The sequence below is a fragment of the Gavia stellata genome, chromosome 4 (genome assembly GCF_030936135.1).
Source record: "Gavia stellata isolate bGavSte3 chromosome 4, bGavSte3.hap2, whole genome shotgun sequence".
Lineage (NCBI taxonomy): Eukaryota > Metazoa > Chordata > Aves > Gaviiformes > Gaviidae > Gavia > Gavia stellata.
The window spans coordinates 13,708,280-13,731,544 of NC_082597.1; the positions used below are offsets into that span (position 1 = coordinate 13,708,280).

A 23,265-nucleotide genomic window follows, 5' to 3' on the forward strand; every position below is an offset into this window, starting at 1 on the left:
AGATCAACACTCCCGCCCAACTTGGTGTCGTCTGCAAACTTGCTGAGGGAGCACTCAATCCCCTCATCCAGATCATCAATAAAGACATTAAACAAGACCTGTCCCAAAACTGAGCCCTGGGGGACTCCGCTTGTGACCGGCCGCCAGCTGGATTTCACCCCATTCACCACAACTCTCTGGGCTCGGCCATCCAGCCAGTTTTTTACCCAGCGAAGAGTGTACCTGTCTAAACCACGGGCCGCCAGCTTCTCTAGGAGAATACTGTGGGGAACAGTGTCAAAGACTTTGCTGAAGTCCAGGTAGACAACATCAACAGCCTGCAAGGCAAGCACATACGGTGTAGCCAAGACTCACAAACCTTAGAGAACCGATGTTAAATGTGGGGTTTCTGTCTCGCTAAGGAACCTGAGGGCAGCTGCAGCACCAGCATCCTAACGCCACCATTCTGCAGCAGCTCTTTGTGGAAGCTGAGGCAAAGATGCAACATCACTCATTCTGTGGTCATCTTTAACAGAAACACAAAAAAGATTTGTACACATTGGAATTTTTTTTAAAAAAATTACCTATATACCAAAGATCTGCAACTATAAACAAGCAGTCTTTATAAGCCTCCAGCCTGAAAAACTGGGAGGAGGGAGACATAAGGGACAATTCAAAACAGGGAAGAAAATTCAGAGTGGTATTAACCCGCTTCACACACCTCCCTCCGCACATGGAAGTTGTGCTGGGCTGCTAAATTTGAGGTGTTCATGTTTTTCTGAGCATGTTCTTCTTCATGTATTTGCTCTCTAGGCTCTTCCCAGTGGGGTGCAAGGCAGCGTAAGGCTGTCATGGTTTTCTCCCTGTTTATCGGTATTACTGCTTACAGTCACAAAAACACCCTCATCTTACAGACATAATTTGTGGGTATGCCTGTCCCTCCACACTTAGGAAGCTTCTAAAGGGGCAAAAAAAGGTATCCTTACAAGAATAACAAGTTTTATAAAACTCATCATATAAATCAGAGCAAACTGCCTATGAAATGAAAATGAAAGCTTGGCTCCAGTGAAATCAAACATAAACCTCTGATTTCAGGGTGGACAGAATTTCATGTAACACCTGGAAGAGAAATCAGCTGTTATGCCTGGTTTATTACAGTGTAGGGAGAAGCACCCCCGGCTGAGTACCGGGCTACTTGAGCACTTCAAGCCTTTTACGAGGAACATAAAGGCCAGAGACCTGGTGCCGAGTCCCCTGCTTTGGCTCTCTCCAAAATGGCAAGTAATTCTCACATATCATGGAAGATTTCAGCACATGCTGGAATGCAAATACCTAGATTTGCTCCATCCAAAGCGAAACACTCGCTGCAGGGGAGCCGAGTGCTGCAGCAGCGCTCGCCTGACGGTGAAACCCGGACACCTCCAGGCAGAGCCACCGAGGTGGCTTGGTTGTACATTGCCACGTTATCTCCAAAGCTGAGCTGGCCTGGGAATATGCATGACCACAGTCACATGGCACCATACCTCAGCTAAGAAGCGTGGTGCACAGCAGCCATCTCTGATTATCAGTGTAACAAATGCAAGCTGGATCATCTGCAGTCCAAATAACCCATTCACAGAGAATCAAAAGCAGGCTTGCCAAGCTGCCTTTCCCTGCTGCTTCACGTTCCTGTGTAGGTAACATGAAAGGTACTTCGGCCATGGTTTTGTTTATCTAGCATGTTCTATTTGATATATAAAACAGAGCATACTAAATGCATATGTGCGTGCGTGTATTTGTATGCAGTTACACACCTGAGCCAGTTTCTTACAGCAGTATGCACTGATAAATTATATCTATTGCTGGTCCTTCAGGTTCCTTCTGTTTTTCAGCAGAAAACCTGGGAAGTCAGCTCAAGGGGAAGGACTGCTGCTCTTTAAACACCGCGCTCCCCTCTTCAAGAAATGCAGGTCTCGGGAGGCGGCAGAGCCTGGCTTGCAGGGGATGAGTAATTGCCTTCTGGAAGAGAGCTGCAGCACTCGGCGTAGCTGTGCCTTCAAAATGTAGTTTTCAGTCCCCATCTGCAGGCAGGATGGAGCAGAGCAGCTGAGCACCCCAGCTGGGCTGGGGGCACTGGGCTGAGCTGGGCCTGGAGCTGGGGGGCACTGGGCTGAGCTGGGGTAGAGCCACGGCACTGCAGTGCAGGACGAAGAACAGCCCTGCTGTGCAAATCACGGCAGCGATCTCATCTACCATTCGTCCCGAATCACCTACCAGCCAACACTTGAGGGTCTGGTTTCCTTACGTGGCTGTAAATGGGCGGTTGTTCTGCAGTTCTGCCAGAGAGTCAGGCTGGGGCGTAAGTACAGGTTCGCAATATGCATACATACTATTTTGGTAAAAATGGCAGAAAGTAATAATTTTAAAATTAAGGAGGAAAAAGCCATACACAGACACATATCACATTTGTGCACATGGGGCAGAGCAGGCGCATGGGTGGCAGTCCATAACACTTCAGGGCAGCACCAGGGATGCAGAGAAGAGCAGCGCAAAGTCCTGCAGAAACTGGGGGACCGCATCGAGTGCTCAGGGTGGCGCCTTGCTCTGGTGACCCAGAGCACCCCCAAACTACAGCAGCTTCCCAAGTCTCATGCCAGACTGGAATTTCATGACAGCCAAAAGAAGAAAGTGAACTACCTGCTCAGACAGCAACACACGTATCAATTGTATGAGCAAAACCAGATTGATTCGCAGATTTCCAGCTCAAGGAAAGGGCTATATAAAGGAAGAATTTGGGGAGAGGGGTGCGTGCAGCTGAGCTGCGAGCTCCATGGCACCTGTATGGTGGCTCACTGCTCCCTCGAACACGAATAACCACCAAGCTCTTGCCTGTACCAAAAGGTTTGTCTGCTTGATAAATTGGTGCCCAAACCCTAAAGGCAGTAAAATCTTAAAGGCAAATTTTCCTTGCTCCCCACTTTGGAAAGCAGTAATTGAGAACAAGGTTTTTAGCTTCAGCCCAAGGCGAAAGGAAAGTACAACTCAATCAGTACTTTCAGGTGAGAGAATATTCCCTTTAGCTAAGGAAGCACGAGGAATCTGGAGGTTTTGATTAAAGTCCACCTTCCAGCCCTTCCTCGTGTTAGGAGGTTTCACCGTTATCTGAGCATTCTCCTTCTCCTGCTGACGGACAGCTTGCTAATATATGCAATATTATTCAAACTTGTCAAAAATCATTTAAAATCCCATCAACATGAGCAAACTGAAAAGGGGAGTATTAACCCCTAATTCCAGCTAGTCAAGAACTGCACTTTCACTAGTTTCTAATGAAAATTACTCTGTAATAAGTTTGTCTTCATTTTTTGTTGTGACACAGTCCTTTAATAAATACGTTTTTACAGCCAAAGTAATGAGCTTTCTCTATCATATCTGTCTGATAATATATCTTCTAAGAAAAATGAGATTAATCATTATTTTAAAACATTGGCTTCATGATTTTTTCCATTTCATTTATGATATCTACATAGATAAATCAAAAAAAAAAAACCCAGTTTCCATCACCCACCCAGAATGGGATTAATTTACTGTAACAAAAATGGATGGGAGCATCAGAAGTGCTCACTCCAAATATGCTCACAGTGACTAATACCATGAATATGAAAAGCTATCTTAACTGATTCTAAGTTGCAGATGGATCTTGGCAAAAAGGAAGCCAGAGGAAATGAATGTAATCGCTGCAAAATACGTAAAAATGACAGAGAGGAAAGTCTAGACAATGTGAGATGATTGCCATCCTCTCCAGCCTGGAATGCGAAGCTCATCTTCTGATTGTTCTAGGGTTTAATCTGCCGAACACACATCGTTCTTCGAACCCATATGGGCAAGTAATTTGCCATATGTTTTAGTACATGGCACGAATACCCGGAGATGTACTGCTGCTAACGCTGCAAATAGAAAAAAGCAAGAAATGCCGCCCATGTCTCTCTCACACACTAACAAGAGGGTGGAGCATTCCAGGGTTGTTTTTAAAACAAATACCAGCCCTCTATATGGTAGCTTCTCCTTCTCCGTGATCACAGCCTTGTGAGCTCTCCCTGACTCCCAGAGCCCTGGGACCACGGAACAAGAGATCTGGGGGGTTGGGCTGATGGCAAGTTGAACATGAGTCAACAGTGTGCCCTGGCAGCCAAAAGGGCCAACCGTGTCCTGGGGTGCATCAAGCACAGCACAGCAGCCGGTCAAGGGAGGTGATTGTCCCACTCTACACCGCACTGATGCGGCCCCACCTCAAGTACTGTGTGCAGTTTTGGGCACTTCTATATAAGGACATCAAACTATTAGAGTGTGTCCAGAGAAGGGTGACCAGGATGGTGAAAGGCCTTGAGGGCAAGACTTATGAGAAGCAGCTGAGGTCATTGGTTTGTTCAGCTTGGAGAAGAGAAGGCTGAGGGGTGACCTCATCACAGCCTACAACTTCCTCAGGGGGGGCAGTGGAAGGGAAGGTGCTGATCTCCTCTCGCTGGTGACCAGCAATAGGACACAAGGGAATGGAATGAAGCTGCAGATTGGACATTAGGAAAAGGTTCTTCACTGAGATGGTGGTTGGTCACTGGAACAGGCTCCCCAGGGAAGTGGTCGTGGCACCAAGCCTGTCAGAGTTCAAGGAGCATCTCAGTGATGCTCTAAGTCATAAGGTTCAGTTTTAGGTTGTTCTGCAAGGAGCAGGGAGTTGAACTTGATGATCCTTATGGGTTCCTTCCAACTGGAGATATTCTATGATTCTATGATCTCCCACCATCCAGGCCCAGGAGTGCACCACAGCCACCTCAACCTTGCATGGAGAAAAGACCCAGGGACAGACATCCCCCTCTTCTCCCACCCCCTGTGAAACACCGGAAGAAATCCTGGGCACGAGGACTCAAAGGAAACCACCTGTGCTCCATTCAGCTTGACATCTTTCCCCTCCTACCCCTCTGTCTCCCTACACCACACAGAGGTTACATGCAGTATGGGCAAAACTGTGCTTTTGTGCAACCTTACTCCCAGTTTCTATCATTATTTTAAACAGCATCAACTTTCCATGTATTCAGCCTTGAACTAATGAGGCAATGCCATCTTTCTGTAGAGAAAACGTGGTAATTCTTGGTCTTGTCCTAAGTCTTTCTTCTCCCGCCGTGCACCCAGCACACGCTGTTCTTCCCCGTGTCTCAGAGACCCATTTGTCTGCTCCTGCCAACCACATCACAATTCCTCTCTCTTTTCTCCCAAGTTCATTCACATGTGAACAAGACATCACAAAACCAGCATCTCCTGCAAATCTTAAAAGAACCTGCCAGCTGATGAGTGCTAATTCAAAGGAGGATGTGGAATCTCAAAATTTCTAAATACATTGGAAAAATCCTCATATTATTGAGTGAAGCATCTAAACAGCATGTCCAGCCTCATATACTTACCACTGTTATGTTTGTCTGATACACCATTCACCTGAACGGTTGTCAAACCTCAGGGCATCCTGGTTTAAATCAGGCTGTGGACACTTGCACACAGGGTATCTCTGGTCTTTTGAGTTTGATTATATTGATGGTGGTTAAAACTATTTGCAAAATCATAGCCACTAGTTTTGGGACACTAATATTGTTTGCCGGTAGTCAAACATTCAGTAATTTACTGCTGCTTAAATCTAACTGACATCTTAAGCCAAAAAGGCAGGACTTCAATATACATTCAAGTGAAAGTTTTCTATAAACACTCCAACCTGATTGTAATACTAAGGTTTTTCCCTCTGCCATGTCAACTGAAAATAGTAGTGTCACAGGCATGTCAACCAGCTAATCCTGCTGCTGATATTGAATAAAGTGCATTAGTACAGCACAGGACAATCCTAAAGAATAAGAAGAAATGGTGCTCCCAGATGATAATTCTGCAGAGTCTGCACAACCTGGGAACGCCCTGCGCACAGCCAGCGGCAGCCCCAGTCAGAGGAGCGTGCTGTCTGGGCTTACACTCACAGCTATATCACAAAGGCTCTGGAAATGCCTTCTCAAATAATAACTGCATTTGATAAGGAGCAACGCAGGGAATTAACAGTCCTGCAGTCTTGCTTGTTGATATTTTTTGGGTTTTATCTCTTGGTTTACTTTGTATTCCGATACAATGAAAGTCTTTCCCTTTTTAGAACATAGATCTGTGTACGCAAGGAAATCTTCTGTGGCTGAAATAGGCAATTTGTACCCATTGCCCCTTGTCTTCTCCATGTGGCTCCTTGCAAAGAGAGAGCCTCCGTTCTCTTTATAGCAGCCCTTTAAGTATTGGAATATTGTGATGAGGTCCTCCTGAGCCTTCTTTTCTCCAGGGCAGGTTTGGATAGTGGTTTGACCATCTTCATGGCCCTTCTTCAGATCCTCTCCAGTCTGTCTGCATCTAAGGTCAGCAGAAATTTTTTAATGTTTGATACCACGACCACTATCCAAGCTATCCAATCTACATAATTTTCTTGTACTGCAATGACAGCTATTAGTTTTGTAGAGCTGGGCTTGTATCTTGATGAGTAGAAGTCACAGCTGTTGTCAGAAGGAGCTGGTTCAAAAGATCATATCTGGAGAAGAGAGTGTTGTGGTTCTCAGTGTATTCCCCATCTGCGAGCTCCAGGTGTTAAATCCGCATTATCAGTAGTAAATTCAACAAGGCATCAACCTTATCTTCAGCAAAAATAAATTTTTTTAAATTTTTTTTTCACAACCAGGTCTTGGGTTTTTTAATGTTATTTTCAAGCATTAATGATCTATTTTGCCTTTTATTTCAAGAAAGGTTACTGGCCCAGTTAAGAGAATTTGAAAGAAACAAAATATAAAGGTAGTGGCAAAACCTGCTATGTTAGTCCCAGTAGTACATCCTTTGGCTGTGCATTATTAGGCTAACACAAAGAACACTTTGAGGAATACCATTATGCTGCTGCATAGAGAAAAATGTTTCTGATTAGCATGTACTTGATATGCTTGGAAAATTAGGTCTCCTTCAGAGAATTCCAGCAACAAGTGAAACATCTGTTGCTTCCTCCAAGTTATAACAATTATTTCACAATTACTCTTTTGCGTACTTTGAATCTCTAATTTTTTATTTTTATCTAGAAAGCCAGGATTTGTGGTGCAATTGAAATGCACAACGTGCCCATGTGTGCGTGAAAGAAGAATAGGAAATAATGGCAATCTCTAACTGCGGCATTATGTCACCTCAAGGCCAAAATTGTTGGCCGTCTACGTTATTTGCATTCAGTGTATTAATTCCACTCTATACACAATGGGAATTAATGCCATTTCAATAGCTTCAATGGCTCCTATTTATTCCAGAGTTGATGCCAGCGATCACTATTGTGTGTAGCTACACAATAAGCTTTCTCCAGCCAAAAAGCCAGCTTCAAGTTTCTACTCCCTTACCACAGTGCAGTGCTTGTACAGCTGTATCAGTACCAATGCTCATGGTATAAACACCACTGAAACAGATCACGTTAAAAGAAAACCACAACTGGGTTGGAGTAGCAAACAGCATGGCAGCAAAAAAGTGCAGCTGCACTCAGGAGAGGAAGGAATTGCTTAAGCCAGCTTCATAAGCGGTGAAAACAAGTTGTAGCACAAACTGGCAAGAGCTGCGAACAGTCAGACCCCTCAACAGCACAGAAGTCAAAAAACCAACCGGAGACATTGTCCCATAGTAAAATTTACATTCATAGGACTACGGATAGGTTTGCCTCATTATATTCAGTGCTGGTTATCTGCTGTCAAGAGCTATTACTTTAAAAGGCGATGAACAAAGGAGAGGTGAGAAATGTAGGTTAAATATTGTACTTTGCTCTTCCTGCTGTGTTTGGCTGCACAGTAACGGCACAAGTGCAGGGGGCCACAGCCTGTTACGGAAACAGGGCTCCAGTCTCAGCCTCCAGTTGTCATCGTCGAGTTATTTCTGCCATCCACATAGGCCAGATGAATAAATAACTTACCAAATACACTTAGAAGCAGTCTAACTTCATAGCATGGGTTTACAGAAGACTGGAACTAGGATGCCTTGCTGGAGGACAGGGGTAAAATGGCAGCGGTTCCCCCTCTGCAAGCTGGAGATTTTTTGTACTATTTTTATCTGCCCTGCAAACATCGTTTGGCCAGCCAATGCAGGCCTCCCAGGAGTATCTTTGACTCAGCTGCAAAACTACAGCCTGAAGAAAAGGTAGGAGACATATGGAAAGCCTTGTCTCTGTCACTTCTACTCCTTTTGAGCACAGGGTACCCTTGATTCCAGCTGCCGGGAGGACGCACATGGCAGTGTCTGCTCTGCACAGAGGATCTTTGCCAAGCAGGGAGGGCTCTGTGTTTCTGGATGGATTTTAGAGCTCAATGGCATCACATCTTTACATCCGGCAGCAGTGTTGCCATAAGGGATTTCCAACGTAACAGGCAAAGAAGGAAAGCAGCGTTGCCCCTACAACTCTCTGCAAACAGGAGCAGTGTTTCCCCATGAGCAGGTCAAGTTTAGAGCTGATCTTATGCAGCCTTCAAGTTACTCATTTTAGCAATAAAGAAACAGATCTCTTCAGGTACACCTGCGTATTATTCTGGCGCTGGCTGTGACTATTTTCGGTGCTGTTGCTATGCCTGCACTGTGCTGCCTTCAGGCTGTGGAGCAGCGAGCTGCACAGAGGTGGGCAGTTCACCAGCTGCAGTACTGCAGCTCAGGGGGAGACTTTCTGAGCGCTGGCACAGCATTATGGAATTCGCATTTGGAAACCTTTTTTCCTAAGAGCAAAGCGATAAAATTAAAAAAAAAAAAAAAGAATATTAAAAAAAGGTCTTCCTTTCCCCTGGCAGCTGAACTAATTACACAGCTGCAAACACTGAAGGCTTCACTGCAGAACAAAACAGCAAAATAGGATTAATCTGCCCTAATTTAGGTGGCTAAAAGTTTCACATCTGATTCTAGATTATCCACACTATTTTCCTTTTACAGTCAAGAGAGAAATATGCCAGAGGATCTCTAAAATTAATGTCAATGATCAACTGAGAGAATCCCCCTCTGAAGGTAAATGTGTTTCTAGTGACTGCAAAGGAAGCCTTGGGTCAATTCAGCATCTAACTTTTAGACATCTGAAGCTCAGGTCAATGAACCCTACACAAAGGGTATGACCATGGACATAGGTATGGTGAGCAGGGTATGCAGAGCTGTCGGAGAGTGACCTTTCATCAGGGTCAAACCTTTATCCCTAGGCTGGTTTAGTTGCCTTTGATCCCAATCAGCACTGTTGTAGAGACTGTTTAATGAAATATTAGAGCACTCCTTGATATGCTTAAGTAAAACAACTATTTCACCAAAACTCACTGGTTTAGTGCCACCTTGTTTAACTGCATTTTTCAATTAGCTAAGTAATTCACTTCCCATCCATTCACATGCATGAGATAGAGCAAAAGCAAAAGATTTCATTTAATTTACAACCACGTGTCTAGAGACTCAGACTTGGATCGTGATATTGTCAGGAGGCAGCCACCTAATCCCTGATAAATTTCATTACGAATAAGACCATGCTCAAGGGGCAGCAGCTGTTTGTAAGTAAGGGCTAGAAGCGAAAAGTCGTGTGGGTGGGTATTTAAGCATGTAAGGGTGCCTAAACATAAAGTACTGTCATTTTTAAACATAAAGGCTGAAGTAATAAATGAAATGAAATGAGTAACAAATGAAAAAATTTTGGAAGCTTGTCCCTAAACTGCATGTGCTTTCTTTTGCTTGAATTTATTAATCAAACATAGGAAAAAAAGAGAGTAAAAAGGACAAATCTTTCTGCAGCATGACCTTATTTCTTACTCCAGATAATAAACTGATACAAACTTGTACTAGAAAAATTGAACCTGACCAGCAACCAGTGCTGTTTATTTTATCACAGGTGCTTGTGTCCATACTGAAGGTAGTAGCTTCATCTCTCAAGAGCATATTTAATAATGCAGATATCCAACACTGACAGTAGAATTGTCACCAGAAGTGGGTTAGATATCAGAGGAATCACACCCCTTCCCTTCCCTTCCCTTCCCTTCCCTTCCCTGATTTATCCTTATCACAAACTTCCCGTGGCAGCCTTGGACATTTCCCCCTTTCCAGAAGAACTGTTTGGTTGCTGTCACCAGTGGGACCTATCTGCTCAACTAGCAAGGCAACAGGCAAAATGAGCAGGTAAAACGAGCAGAGCTGACAGGTTTTACCACAAACACCTCTATCAGTCATGTCATAAATATTGGCAGTACAGATACCTTCCAGATGTTTTGCAGCACTCTGACTCCTGGGCCAGGCACTCCCCAAGGCCCAGCAGAATTGCCAAAGTCGCTCCCTGGCTGGACACACCTCATACAGGAACTTCAGAGGACATCTCCAGGCTCCATCCATCACAGATGACAAAAAGATGGTGATTTTCAGGAAAAGAAAGTATCAGCAAAGCAGGATCCTAACAGCCCAGCAAGGACTGATTAGTTTTCCTAAGACTGACAAGATAAGAAGGCAGCATTTGAGAGGAAAGCCACAGTACAAGTGAAGACTGTTGTGGGTTTGTTTTGGGTTTGTTTGGTTTTTTTTAAACAAAACAAAAAAAGGAAACAACATTGGCACCTTCTCAAGATGATTTCCTCTGATACGTTGCAAGTAGCAACACTGGAAGAAAACAAAACTGTGCTCCCCTTAGTTTGTCAGTTGCTATTTGTGACTAAAAGGTTTGCTTCCCCATCTCCTGTACCAATACAGATATATTTTGTGCAGTCATGCAATAAAAATGAGATTGCTCTATGGACTAAGAAAAAAGAATCATGCATTCCTTCTCCTCTGAACTTCTCTCTTACGTTACAGCAAATTCACTATTAAGGAACTGGTAACAAAAGTCTACCTAAAGAGGCAGCAGTGGATATACCAGCAGCACCAACAGCCTTTTTCCTCCTTTTCCCTCCAACAAGTTGGATGCCTTTGGGTTTGAAGTATCCAGTAAAGACAGCAGCAGCAGCCCACTATCACCATCTGCAGAAAACAGAGAAGTAAGTCTCTCTACTGTATGCTGCTGGATGCCAAAGATGGATCTTTGAAATTTGAACCAGTAATATTCTTAAGCATCACCTGGAATGAAATGTGCTTGCAATCCAGAGAAGCTTTTGGAAATTACTAAATTTGCTATCTACCAAAGGGTTTTAAAGGTCCCATCCATAGAAGGTAACACGAAGAACTAGTCAAACTATTAAAGTATCTTTCTGCATTTTGGCTGTACTTTAACTTACACTGTTCTATTCTGGTATATACCAAGCTGAGGTAAGATTGTGACTTTGCAAGAAAAGGGTTGTAAATTATTTTTTTTCTTTTTGCAATACATGTAATCTACACACTGCATGGCTCACTGGAGCCTACCAGAGACAGCAGGTTTACAAATAGGTTTGCAATCGTATATTAAGCAAGTAGCACACAGATAAAACCTTTTAAAACTCACTTCTGGGGTTTTCTGAAAGGTCTTGCAACCCTTCAGATTCCAAAAGTGGCACTTGGGGGGATACATGTAAATTTAGCTCCATGCTACGAGCTGTAGAAATACAACTCTTTCTTCAGAATTTAACAACCGGTGTAAGACAGAGGACGTATTCAGCACATGCTGAATTCGTGCCTGAACACCGACAGCTGCTTAGATGCCACGTAGGATTTTCTATTGGAGAGGATGGTTTTAAGAAGGTCAGGATTGATAAAAATGGGACACTATCTGAAGCAAGCTAGTAAGCAACAATGCATCAGTCAGATCCTATCATCTTCAGCTCCATAACTATTTTGGAAGGTACTCAAACATAGATGGGGCCTGGACTAAGGAAACTTGCACTATGCATAACGTTTTCTGGCAATATCTGAGAATTCCGGCACACTAAGGTGTCACCTAGAGATAGAAGTTAAAAAGAATGGCTCTCAGAAAATGTTAATTTCTCAATGTATGTAGTATCTTTCATGACCATCAGAAGAATTTTTAAATTGTAAATAGCCTACATTTGATGTAAGTTTAGAAAGTGAGCAAATGAACTCAAGTGTGGAGTGCAACCTACTGCCCAGTAACCAGTGGTCATGGGGATACCACTAGCAGAATATGTTTAAAGTCCAAAGATTAAGATTTGCATAATCCAAAATTAAGCTAATAAAAATGGGTGTTTGAGAGTTGTTAATAGAACACTTCTCTGTCAGAAACTTTTTCACTAATCAGTAAACAAATAGACAAAATTCGTAAGTTATCACACATTAATTCTGTCCCAATATTCCATAACATGTTATTGAAACATTTCACTTTGATTTCAGTAAGTACTTTAGTTTGCATTTTGATTTTTACATGGAAGTGTATCTTGTGACACGACAAAACAGTCAAAATGGTGATTGAAATTAGTCCCCTTAAATCCTGCCGAAATAGGGCTGAATACTGTTTCAATATTTTGCAAATACGAACAGTTATTTGGAAGATGCACGTCCAGTAGTCTTAATAAAATTAAACTACTTTGCATAACTAAAAGTGTCTGAAAGTTTGTATTCTTGCAATGAAGTGCGATTTGACAACTATCATTTGCATTCCATGTGCAGGATTTCTCTCCCAAATATACTTTAATTTAAATAGAATATATGGATTTAAATCTAAACAGGCAGACTCAGAAATATGCTGGATATTACTAAAAGATATAGCTCACCGCATTGTTTTTTTTCTTTCTTACCATCAACCATAGAAAGCTTTATTCCAAGCCTGATCACACTTTCAGTTACAAAACATGTGCCAAAAAATAACAGTTAACACGCAAGATCTGCCATATTTCTACTTGCCTCTATTCTCATACTGGATTTTCCATATTGAGGGATGGAGAATAAACCTCTCCCATTTTTAACATAATGAATATACCTAATGGTAGCAAACACAGGTTTTTATTATTTTTAATTTCATTTCACAAATCTTTTCCTCTCCCCAAGCCGCCATTTGTTAGTGCAACAATCCAGCACAGTGCTAGTTGCTGAGGTATACATGGTTAAACTAATTTCACCTTCAACCAAAACCGCAATGTTTTCCCTCCCTCCCTTTCTTTTTTTTTTTTTAAAGGCAATGAAAGCCATATAGTCACCATTTTACATTTCTAAAAATAATTCCATTCTAGAGTAAAGAATGGTTTTGTAATAGTGACAGGCTGTAAAAAGCAATAGCCTTACCTTTTATCACCCATAGAACTCCTGCTGTACTTTTTTTTCTTAAAATATATTTTGTGCAAAATTAAGTTCTGTGTAGGTCTGTACCATAATTTGGAAAAAACTGTGTATAAAATGTACTTAATTTTTAAAAACAATCCCAACATCAAACAACAGAGAAAGAAGAAACAGATCAGATGCAGCTGAAGTTTTCACATGAGAAACTAAATAGAGAATGTTCTTAAAGCTCCAGTAATACATTCTTTCAAAAACCAGAATGCACTTTGGTCATTATTAAACATTAGTACAGAGGCAAATAAAATACAAAATGCTTGTTTGTGTTGCTTTATATATAAAAATATTTTTATACCACATAAGTTTAAGATACATTACTTCAAATCTTTCAAGATTCTGAAGACTTGCAAACATCGTGCAATGTCCAGACTCTTGCACCTAATTACTTGTCTTTTTTCAATATGAAGCCACTATTTTATAAACATAAAATGTAAGAATACTTGTGCCTGGTGATATTAATCCTCCCAAAACAATCTGTAGATGGAAAGTTTGTTCCAAGTAACTTAATTCTACACGGGTGAACATCTATTTTTGTCACACTGAAGAACCATGAGTCAATATGACTGGTCCATGTGGGAGGCAGGGATAGAAGGCAGAGGGAGAGGTGGGAAACCCAAGGCTGGGAAACCCCAGCCAGGAAAGCGCTAGGGAATGACCCCTGCTGGGGAGGAATGGGAGGAAAGGAGGTTATCTGAAAACACAAATCTGCCAAATACCAGGCTTCCTGAGCTCTGCTGCTCAGAGAAACTTGTTTTCTGTGTTTAACTGTTCTTAAACTTCAATGTGGTATGAATGGCATATACTATAGTGTACAAGAGGAGAGCATCTATCTTATGCTCAGTCATTCATAGCATTCCTTTCACCAGTAAATCTTTCTCTTGTTTAAATATTCAACTTCAACATATAATATATACTGCTCCATAGTTCACCATAATATATTCCACTTAATATACATTTATGTGTATATATATAAAGTTTCTCATTAAAAGTAACAATAAAAAGTGCACATATTGAGCATGCACAGTCAGAGCTGCGCAGAACAGCCCAGTATTTCAAATAAATACAGTATTTAATTTTATCAAAATATCATACAGCATGGTAACCATTTACAATTATTGCTCTAATAAAAGTGTTATCAAAGAGCACTTGTTGACTTGTTATATAATACCTTATTAATATCCCAGGATATTTAAACTGCAGCCTATATGAGTTTAGATCCTGGAATTACTCAAAATATCAAAAATTCCCACTTGCTTCTGATAGTAATATAAAATATTTCTGCTACCTGTCATACTGTATTGTCAGTACTTTCTTTTTGTATATGTCTCACTTTTCTATTGCAACCAAACATCTATTGATGTTATGTTGTCCTCATAAATGATTGGTGCAAATGAAATATTCTAAGCAGTTTTACCACACTATCAAAAATCAAATTACTTCCATATAGCGTTACTGTAACTAAAAATGTTCAGCATTGGCTTCAGGTTTAACAACAGATATAGTAATTTAGTGTAATCAATTTCCAGGATTTCAAGTTCTCAGACACACAGTTTCTGACCCTTCCCAAATCTGACCCTTTCCAAAACTAAACAAATAAGTTGGAAAATAAAATATAAATGTCAATTAAAATGAACATAAAACAGTGAGAAGATGAAATAAATATGAAGATTGCACAAGACAGTCAGATGTAAACACTTCAATTTTCCAAACGACATCCTTGAAGAGGTTGTAGTATCTGAAATACGGATTCAGTGGCTGCTTTGAGGCAGTTTTGTCAATCAATGAGCTTTTCTATAACACTGTGTTATCTCATCTTCTTTACATATTGTCAAGATTTGATCTTCCAGAGCTGGAAAAGTTAGAGCAGTAAATCAACATTATTTCTCCTCAGTTTTCTGTTTACCAGAACTGCAATACCACAACATTTTTCTCTTATTGCATTTGCTGCATATTCTATGATACACAAAATAAATTTTACATTTGTTTATTTCTAACAGGAAAAAAAATGGGTAGACATAAGCAAACTCAGTGGCCAGTTAAGGGCTAAAAGTTAAATAAGGTCTTGTACTTATGTGTACGAATGTCTCTGTATTTATGTCTAAGAATTCTTGGTAATTATGTATCATAAATGAAGTTAGAAAGCCACAAAAATGCAAAAAAAAAATGTTAAAAGGGCTGCTTTGACAAATACATCACTATTCTTCTGATCTAGCTTAAATTTTGTAACCATTTTCAAACAATAAATCTTCTAGTTAATACAGTTAAGAATTCATTAGGCTACAATGTATGATCCATCTATCATAACATTCTGAATGCCATGGTGAAAAAAAAGGATGCTTATCAAGTAGTTACCTTTAGATTAAATCCAAGCAAGTCACTAATGACACCAGAAACAGCTGACAGTATGACAACTTGGGTGATATTATAAAGCAGTGGATTCATTGTAAGCCCATACAACCTAAAGGGACTGTCCAGTTCCTAGTAATGCAAAACAATGACATCGTTAAAAAGCAAAAGTTACACAAAGGGGTTTTTGTTCATATATGTATTGAGTGATATCAGATAGTTTAGGAAGTCTTGAAGTCACAGTGGAGTAAAACATTCTCCTATTCTTTCGCATATAAAAAACAATGTGCAAGAAAATACACATCACATTAACTGACTGTTGAATGCTGGTGTCTAAATAACCCTTCAAAAAATTGGAGGCTACCCACCTAGACCATCTACCAATTTGCTCATGGAGCCAAGAAAATAGAGAGCTAGCTTTCCTGGCACCAAGATGCCATCATTTTAGAATTCCTTATGATTTCCAGAAATCACCTTCAGTGTTAAAAGAGCTGACAGACAGCAGAACCACAAAAAAAAACAAGAAAAGAAAGATTTTCCACAGTGACAGAAGGCTACCTCACTACTATGAAAAATTAACACTAATGCAATTCCCCTCCTTTTCCACTAATTTTGAGAATAATTACTGATGAACATAGTCAGAAAAGGAAGATAAAGGAAAAAAATACTGATAAACATTTAACTGCCCATATTTTACCTTTTTTTTTTTTTAATTGGAAGTATCAAAAAAATAGCCAAAATTAATCTGCAACAAAATTTGAACAAAGATGTTTTTTCACCAATTTTCAATTACTGGTGTGCGAATAAAGTCACCCAAACTTTTCTGGCCTAGAAATGTGTCAAATAAAGGAAGAAAAAAAGAGTTGTAAAATATAAGAGTGGATTATATAAAGTATAACAACTATCATTGCTTTGGTCATTTGTATTTTCTAGCTTTAAATTCATCTTCATCCCTCTCCTGCATTACATCCTGGGCCTTGAACAAGGGCTTATAAACCCTTTTTTAATAAAGAAGAATTTCATAGCTCTGACTCTTCTTTCAAAAGAAGTGAAATAAGAATGAACAACCTTTTCATTTAGATGTAATGTGCTATAAAACTCTGCTGCAAATACAAAAAGATATAAAAGACATGATTCTGAGAAGAACAGCAGAGAAATTCTTTAAGGAAAAAGTTTTTAGAGTTTGTATTCATCTTACCAATTTGGGGAGTAAGAGAATAGTAAGAATATTCAACATAATATAGTCTTCAGTAAAAGACTTCCTTTGATCCTTCAGCAAGGATCAAAAACATCTAAACCCAAATTTAAGAAAAAACAACTCCATTTAGCTACTGGGCATGAAATTCATAATTGCGTTGATCACTAACTACCAAGAATTCATTTAAAGCTCATACTAGGTGGCTTGGAAATCCCATCTCACTTTTGGGCACGTTCTCACAGTGACTAAGTGATGGCCTGAATCTGGGATTTGTACCACAAAAGCCAAGTCCCCTGTTGGAAAGGCCATGTCAGTTGATACATTTCTAGAAAGAGTAAAACATGAACATTTTTTTTAAAACACTGAGAAAAGCATGAAAAAGACTGAAGTGAATCAGATCAAGACCAACAGCAGCTACTTCTCACCCTACCTACATTCTCAGAGCACACAAACATTTCAACTCATGAGATACCCTGAATCTGTTGTGCTTTGTCTAGTCTACTTGCCCAGTCTCTCCTTGAATCCAGATAACGTTTCTGCATCCGCAGTGTCCTTTGACCAACAGTTGCACAAGTCTGCTACCTGATGCACAGAAAATATTTCCTTTTGTTTGCTCCAAAACCAGGTCCTAAAAGCTTTGCGGTCCCTTATTCTTTTACCAAGAGATATAGTCAGTAACTGACTTAGCCAGGCTCTCCATATCACTGTACCATAACTCTCAACTTAAGCTGTTGCTTTGTCAGCTTTGAGTCCTTGCTGACTGCGTCAGTCCTCTCATGGAAAGTGCTGCATACTTTTTTTGAGATGAGGGGACCACACACACTGTTGAAGGTGTGCTGGTGGCGAGAATTACTCAGCTGACTAGAAGAAATGCTCCATCACCTCAGCTACATGGAATCAGTATCAGTTGTGCTATACTCAAGCATGGTGACAGGGATGCGTGGATTGAAGAAAATTTATCTGAGGGGGAGGACAATACTTCTACATTTGCCAGTCATTCCTGGGGAACTGTTCTACATGACCACTCTATCTTGGACTAAATGAAGGATTTGATTCCCTAAAGGAGAAATCAAAATACTGTTGTTACCTTACTTCTGAACCCAAGAATAACAAATTGCCAGCATCACTTTAAGAACTTTACCAGAACAGCAGAATGTATAACAAGATCCAAATACTGAAAGCTGAAGCTAGACAAATTTAATTTTAAAATAGTTTACACAACAGCAGAAGTGATTAAGCACTGAAACACCATGCCAAGAGAGGTGGGGAGGCAAATAATGAATTTTTTTTTTGTAGTGTCAGGACTGGCTTCCTCTTTGAAAGCCCACTTTAGTCAATTATAAGTTATATAGTGTTAATTTTAGTGTAAAAATACATAAGGAATACTAGATCTAATTGATTTTATTTGTTCATAAAAGCCAAACCTAAAATAAAAAAAGTTTTTCAAGTGTTAACTTTATCACTCTTATTTGGCATTCAGGTAACCCTTAAATAAGTTTTGGATTAGGGAAATGTTTAGTCTGAAGGAGAATGAGACATTTCTGGAGCAAGAATTAAGGTCCCAGACAACTGAAAGAACAAAACAGCTTGCTTTTCAAATTATGACAGATCTGTGAGTATGAAAGAACAGAAGAACTCAGCAGGGGCAACTTAAGATCAAATGTGTCTTTCTGAGAACCTCAGTCACTGCTTTGTTAATAATGTAACAACAATAACAAGTTTAAAAAAGCCCTAAGCATGTCCATGCTCTAGCTCCAGATGAGTGAAAGTAAGATGATATTTCTTCTGCAGAATTCTAGAAATGGGAAGTAATAAAAAAAAATTTCATGTTCTCTCACCATGAAGAAATATCTTCTACCCACCAAATATAGTTAGCTGGCAAACAGGATAATATTGCATAAGCAAAAAACTTTTCTACTAATCAGCAAATTTCCATGAAAAAAAAATTGCAAAATAGTTCAACAGCACAGCTGACTTAAATATTCAAGTTACATTAAATGAAACCCATATCTTTAATTCACTTATAAATGGACCTATGTAACAATTTCTCTCTGACTTCCAAAAGGATTCTTCTATGACAGTAAGTAAAGAAGACATCAAGTGTGATCTAGTTTTAATTTGAAATGCTAACCACTGACAGTTTTTAAGAGGAATTATTTTTGTGGAAGAATACAAAGCCTCCAGCAGCTTAGTACTAGAAACAGATATCAACACTCAAAACACACAACAAAACTACATCATTTATTTCTCAAGGGTTCATCATCCTGTCCATCCCAAAGTACCTTCTCTCACGCTGCTCATATAGTTAAAGAACAAAACTTACTGTATATAATAGTAATTTGTAAACCACAATGATAGCAACATAACAGACTATAGTGTATGAAAAAGTAGCATTGCTGTGAAAGAGTTACAGTGCAGATTTAAACCAAAGCATACTGTACTGCCTGCAGAAGTAACCCAAGTAATTCATTAAGCAATCTATCCTGACTCTCAGTTATATGTAATAAGGTAATACTATTTTAATTCTTACCTTCAATAACTTAGTAGCAAGTTTTAAAACATTGTTCACTAGAGTCAGTTCCTCCTTCTTATTAGGCTTTTTCTCCATTTTCAAGTACAAGTTTATCTGATTTAAATAAAATATGAGTATCACCACTTATTCAGAATTTAAAGGAATTAATTTTGAAATATTTAATAATAAAATGAAGTGATTACTCAGCAGCCATATGATAGAACAGCAATGACATTTCTGCAAGCAAGCAAATTTTTTGCTTCCTTTTTAATGTTTAAGAACAAATACTGGTTCGGTACCATAGGAAAATAAAATATTTTATGATATAACAAAATACATTTGACATTATTATAGCAACAACTTTAAAGTTTAGTATAACCTAGAAATTAGACAAGAAAAAACACCACATATGTAAGGTTTGCATAATTTCTTTTTTGTCCTTCAATAATTGCCTGAGGTTTGTCAATTCATTTCCAGAAGATTTTTATACTAGTATGCAGACCTTACAGGGCTTAACATCCCCAAAAGTTAGTGAATAGACTGAAATGCTAAAACGTAATTCTACTAAAGTGTAATTTCTTTTAAAAGTTTTTAGTATAATTGAGTACTTCATGAGCACCTTGAGTGCAGAAAAATCAATCTTTCCAGTGCCTTGAAATATCTGAAAAAAATATTAAACTCTTAATTGCTGTAGAAGAACAGTATATTGATCATTTCAATACTTCTGTGATCCAGACTTTTTTAGGACATTGTTTCTGAGAAAGTTTAGTTAAGAGTACAAATTAGCTCTCTTTTGGCCTTCTAGCAATTTTGAAACATTGGGTTTCATTCTCAAATGACCTATCTTTGATATCTCAGACCAGGCAAAGGTTAGTTTTTCTTTTTTATTGCACAACAAAAGCAAATCAAAGGAAAAATATCTTGAAAAGCCTTTAGCTTTTTATTCTAGGATGACAACCTTCAACAAAATAAAAAATGAACATTTAGCAATACGCTGAAGTAGTCCTTCAGATGACAAAGACTCTTACCAAGCTACAGAAGTGAAGTTGCAGAAAGAAAGTGATGCTATATGATGTTGTGATATATTGAACCACCTTGTTGTAAGGTGGTTATTGAAACGAGGGCCAGAGACATCTAAACAAAGTAACTGCATATTATCAGATCTCCCTAAAAAGGTCACTGAGAGTTTCTTACACAAGTTTCAAGTATGTAAGTTTCTTATACAAGTGGTGGAGTCACCATCACTGGAGGTGTTCAAGGAACGTGTGGACGTGGCATTGCGGGACATGGTTTAGTGGGCATGGTGGTGTTGGGTTGATGGTTGGACCTGATGATCTTACAGGTTTTTTCCAAACTTAATGATTCTGTGATTCTGTGAAAAATCAAAAACTATGCCTAATACAAGGCATATTAAGCTCCTGAACTATCAATTTAATTTTAAAGTAAATTATGCTTTCAGAGGCAAAGAGATTTCAGTCTTTAAATGTAAAATTACTGATTTCAACAATTCAAGTGTTTATAAACAGGAATAAACTAAGAAAACTCTGAAAAAATGGTAGGTAATAAACCCTAGGAAGGTTCAAATCTCTTTTAACAGTTACTATGATTTTGTTAATTTATAGAAAAAAATAAACATTCAATAACAAACTTTGAATCAGAAGGGGAGTTTGAATGTGTATATACATAGCCATCTACCATGCCTATTCTGAGACTTAAAACTGGCAAGGCAAAAACTTTGCTGTATTTTACTCAACAAGGAACCACTGAGGCACTTAATTTACAAGACCAATTAGAACACTTTCAGAAGGACTTGAAAAATTACAGGCAAACAGCATACAGTCAAAAAAATCCCTTGAGGTAAAATGATTGATTGTTTAGTTTTCCCATCATGACTCCTAATCATGAAATTCATAGGTTGAATATAAAGCACACAGAAGTGGCTGGAATTTGCCTGACAGAAAGCAGAACTTGCAATTTCATCTTACCTGTGAAGCATTTAAATTGAATCTGGGGGTTGAGGCTTGTTTGTCCTTTTGGATTTTTTTGTTCTAGTTTTTTGTTTATTTGTTTTAAAGCTTCATTCTCTTCTCAGTAAGCCTAATAACACTAGTGTGCGATTTTCAAGGATACCAGTTCAGATGTGCTTTTTTAGATCAAGTGAGTGTCAGTCAATTGTTTGGGCTTGACCTCTCATGAAAGGCAAAAATGTCAGACTTTTCATGAGTCTGTCTCAAGAACACTGTAAATATGCTGTGGTATCCAGCTAGTATGTGAAACCAGTCCAAAATTAGTTCTACCCAGGGTGACGTGTATCCTTTTTATTTTCTGAGAAACAATTGTGAATTCTATTTTGGATTTCATTTCGTAAAGCTCTCAGGCGTTTCTGAGGGAAATGACTTTTAACAGGATAAGCTGGATTCAATACAAAGCTAAGTGTCTGATGACATAGCACTTTCTGAATTTTTTTTTTTATTTTTTTTAAGTTCTGGGGACATAGAAAGAGTGCTTCTTTCAACGTCCATGCTGGCTTAAAATGTTCAAACACTGACTCTCATGAAGAGCATAGTATAGAAACCTATGAAAACAAAACAAAAGCTTGACATTCTCTCTCTCCTTCCTCTCTGCATTTTTTCCAAGCCTTCTCCCAAACATTTCCCTCCACTTTCATTCCAGAAACAGAGGACATAAACTTCACTGGGACATTAGGCTATTTGTACTCTGAGGATCAACAGAACAATGCAAAGCCCTCCAGGCTCAGAACTCTGAGAGGTTTCACACTGGTGCAAAACACAGCATTCAGGACAAGGTAAATAGGCAGTCTGTCTTTTCAGTGTCTAGCCTCGTCATCTTTTGTAAAGACAGAATGAATTCTCATTGAGCAAAATATGTAAGCAGTAATTTATACCATCTGTCATAAGCTTCACATCCTGACTTTGGGAGACTCAGATTGGAAGATTTTATTCTCCAACTTGAACACATTTCCTGTAGGAAACCTGTGAAGATCTCTTGAACTGCATATTTACCTTGTCCTGAATGCTGTGTTTTGCACCAGTGTGAAACATCTCCGAGCAGAAAAAGATTGCTTCCTACCTAACACTAACTGAACATGCTTAGCTCGAAAAACTATCAGCAGCGCTAAGCAGAGCGGAGAGGGAAGTTTGCAGTACAAACACTGACTATAACATTCCTGAGAAGAAAAGTACATACACCCAAAGGCAAGTTTGACAAATGACTGAAAAAAAAAGTTTCCAAGGAGTCTAGAGGCAACTATATGTAATCCACACGACCTAGCAGTCAAAATTATTGGACTAGAAACAGTGACCCACTTTGTAGAGGGTAAGTTTGTTTTCAAATCTTTTACTCTGTCATCCAACACTTTGAGAGTTCAGGTTTCTTTTTCCTGTTTAAAAGCTACTTTTTGTGTTTGTGTTCTGTTAGATCTTTAATTATATCAAATGACATATACTGATATCCCTAAGCCCGCTCACTTAAGATAAATTGAGATATGGCCATCTCAATGTTCCATACAACTTTTAAACAAAGTCACACACTTCTCACAGAAACTGAACTTCAGGTTGTAAAGTTTTGTTTTACTACAACATCATTAACTCCCTAATCCAGACTATTTTAACACATCTAAAATGTATGCCTGAGACATACCAAATGAGTGACTTGTTTAGATATAAAAATATAGGTCAGTACAAATTCTCACCTGCTCAGTAAGTAATATTGAGGTATTGCTGTACTTTTTACTGGTTTCAGATCCAAGAGTAACAAATCTTAAGAGAAAAAGAGTTAGTGAAATGCACCAAATTACAAGTTCCCAATTGTAGTGACAATCAAGGAAGATCTCATGCATGTGAAGCAGCTGAAAACAAAAGAGGAAAAAAAAAAATCAAAATTTAATTCAAGGTAATAATTACATTACAACATAAGAAAATAATTACATATCTCCCCAACTCCAAGAAAAAGATCC

The 23,265-nt window shown here is 39.1% G+C and overlaps 1 protein-coding gene across 1 annotated transcript in view; it reads right to left on the minus strand.

Annotated features, from left to right (window-relative positions):
* Positions 1 to 14,155: 14,155 nt before the first annotated feature.
* Positions 14,156 to 23,265, minus strand: part of PHTF2 (putative homeodomain transcription factor 2) — a 53,574-nt gene continuing 44,464 nt past the window's right edge. The window contains exons 15-18 of the mRNA XM_059816007.1: positions 23,002 to 23,157; positions 19,308 to 19,403; positions 15,586 to 15,711; positions 14,156 to 15,082 (exon numbers count right to left, since the gene is read on the minus strand). Of these exons, the coding sequence (XP_059671990.1) occupies positions 15,062 to 15,082; positions 15,586 to 15,711; positions 19,308 to 19,403; positions 23,002 to 23,157 (399 nt within the window). The 3' untranslated portion in view covers positions 14,156 to 15,061. The remainder of the gene's footprint in view (positions 15,083 to 15,585; positions 15,712 to 19,307; positions 19,404 to 23,001; positions 23,158 to 23,265) is intronic.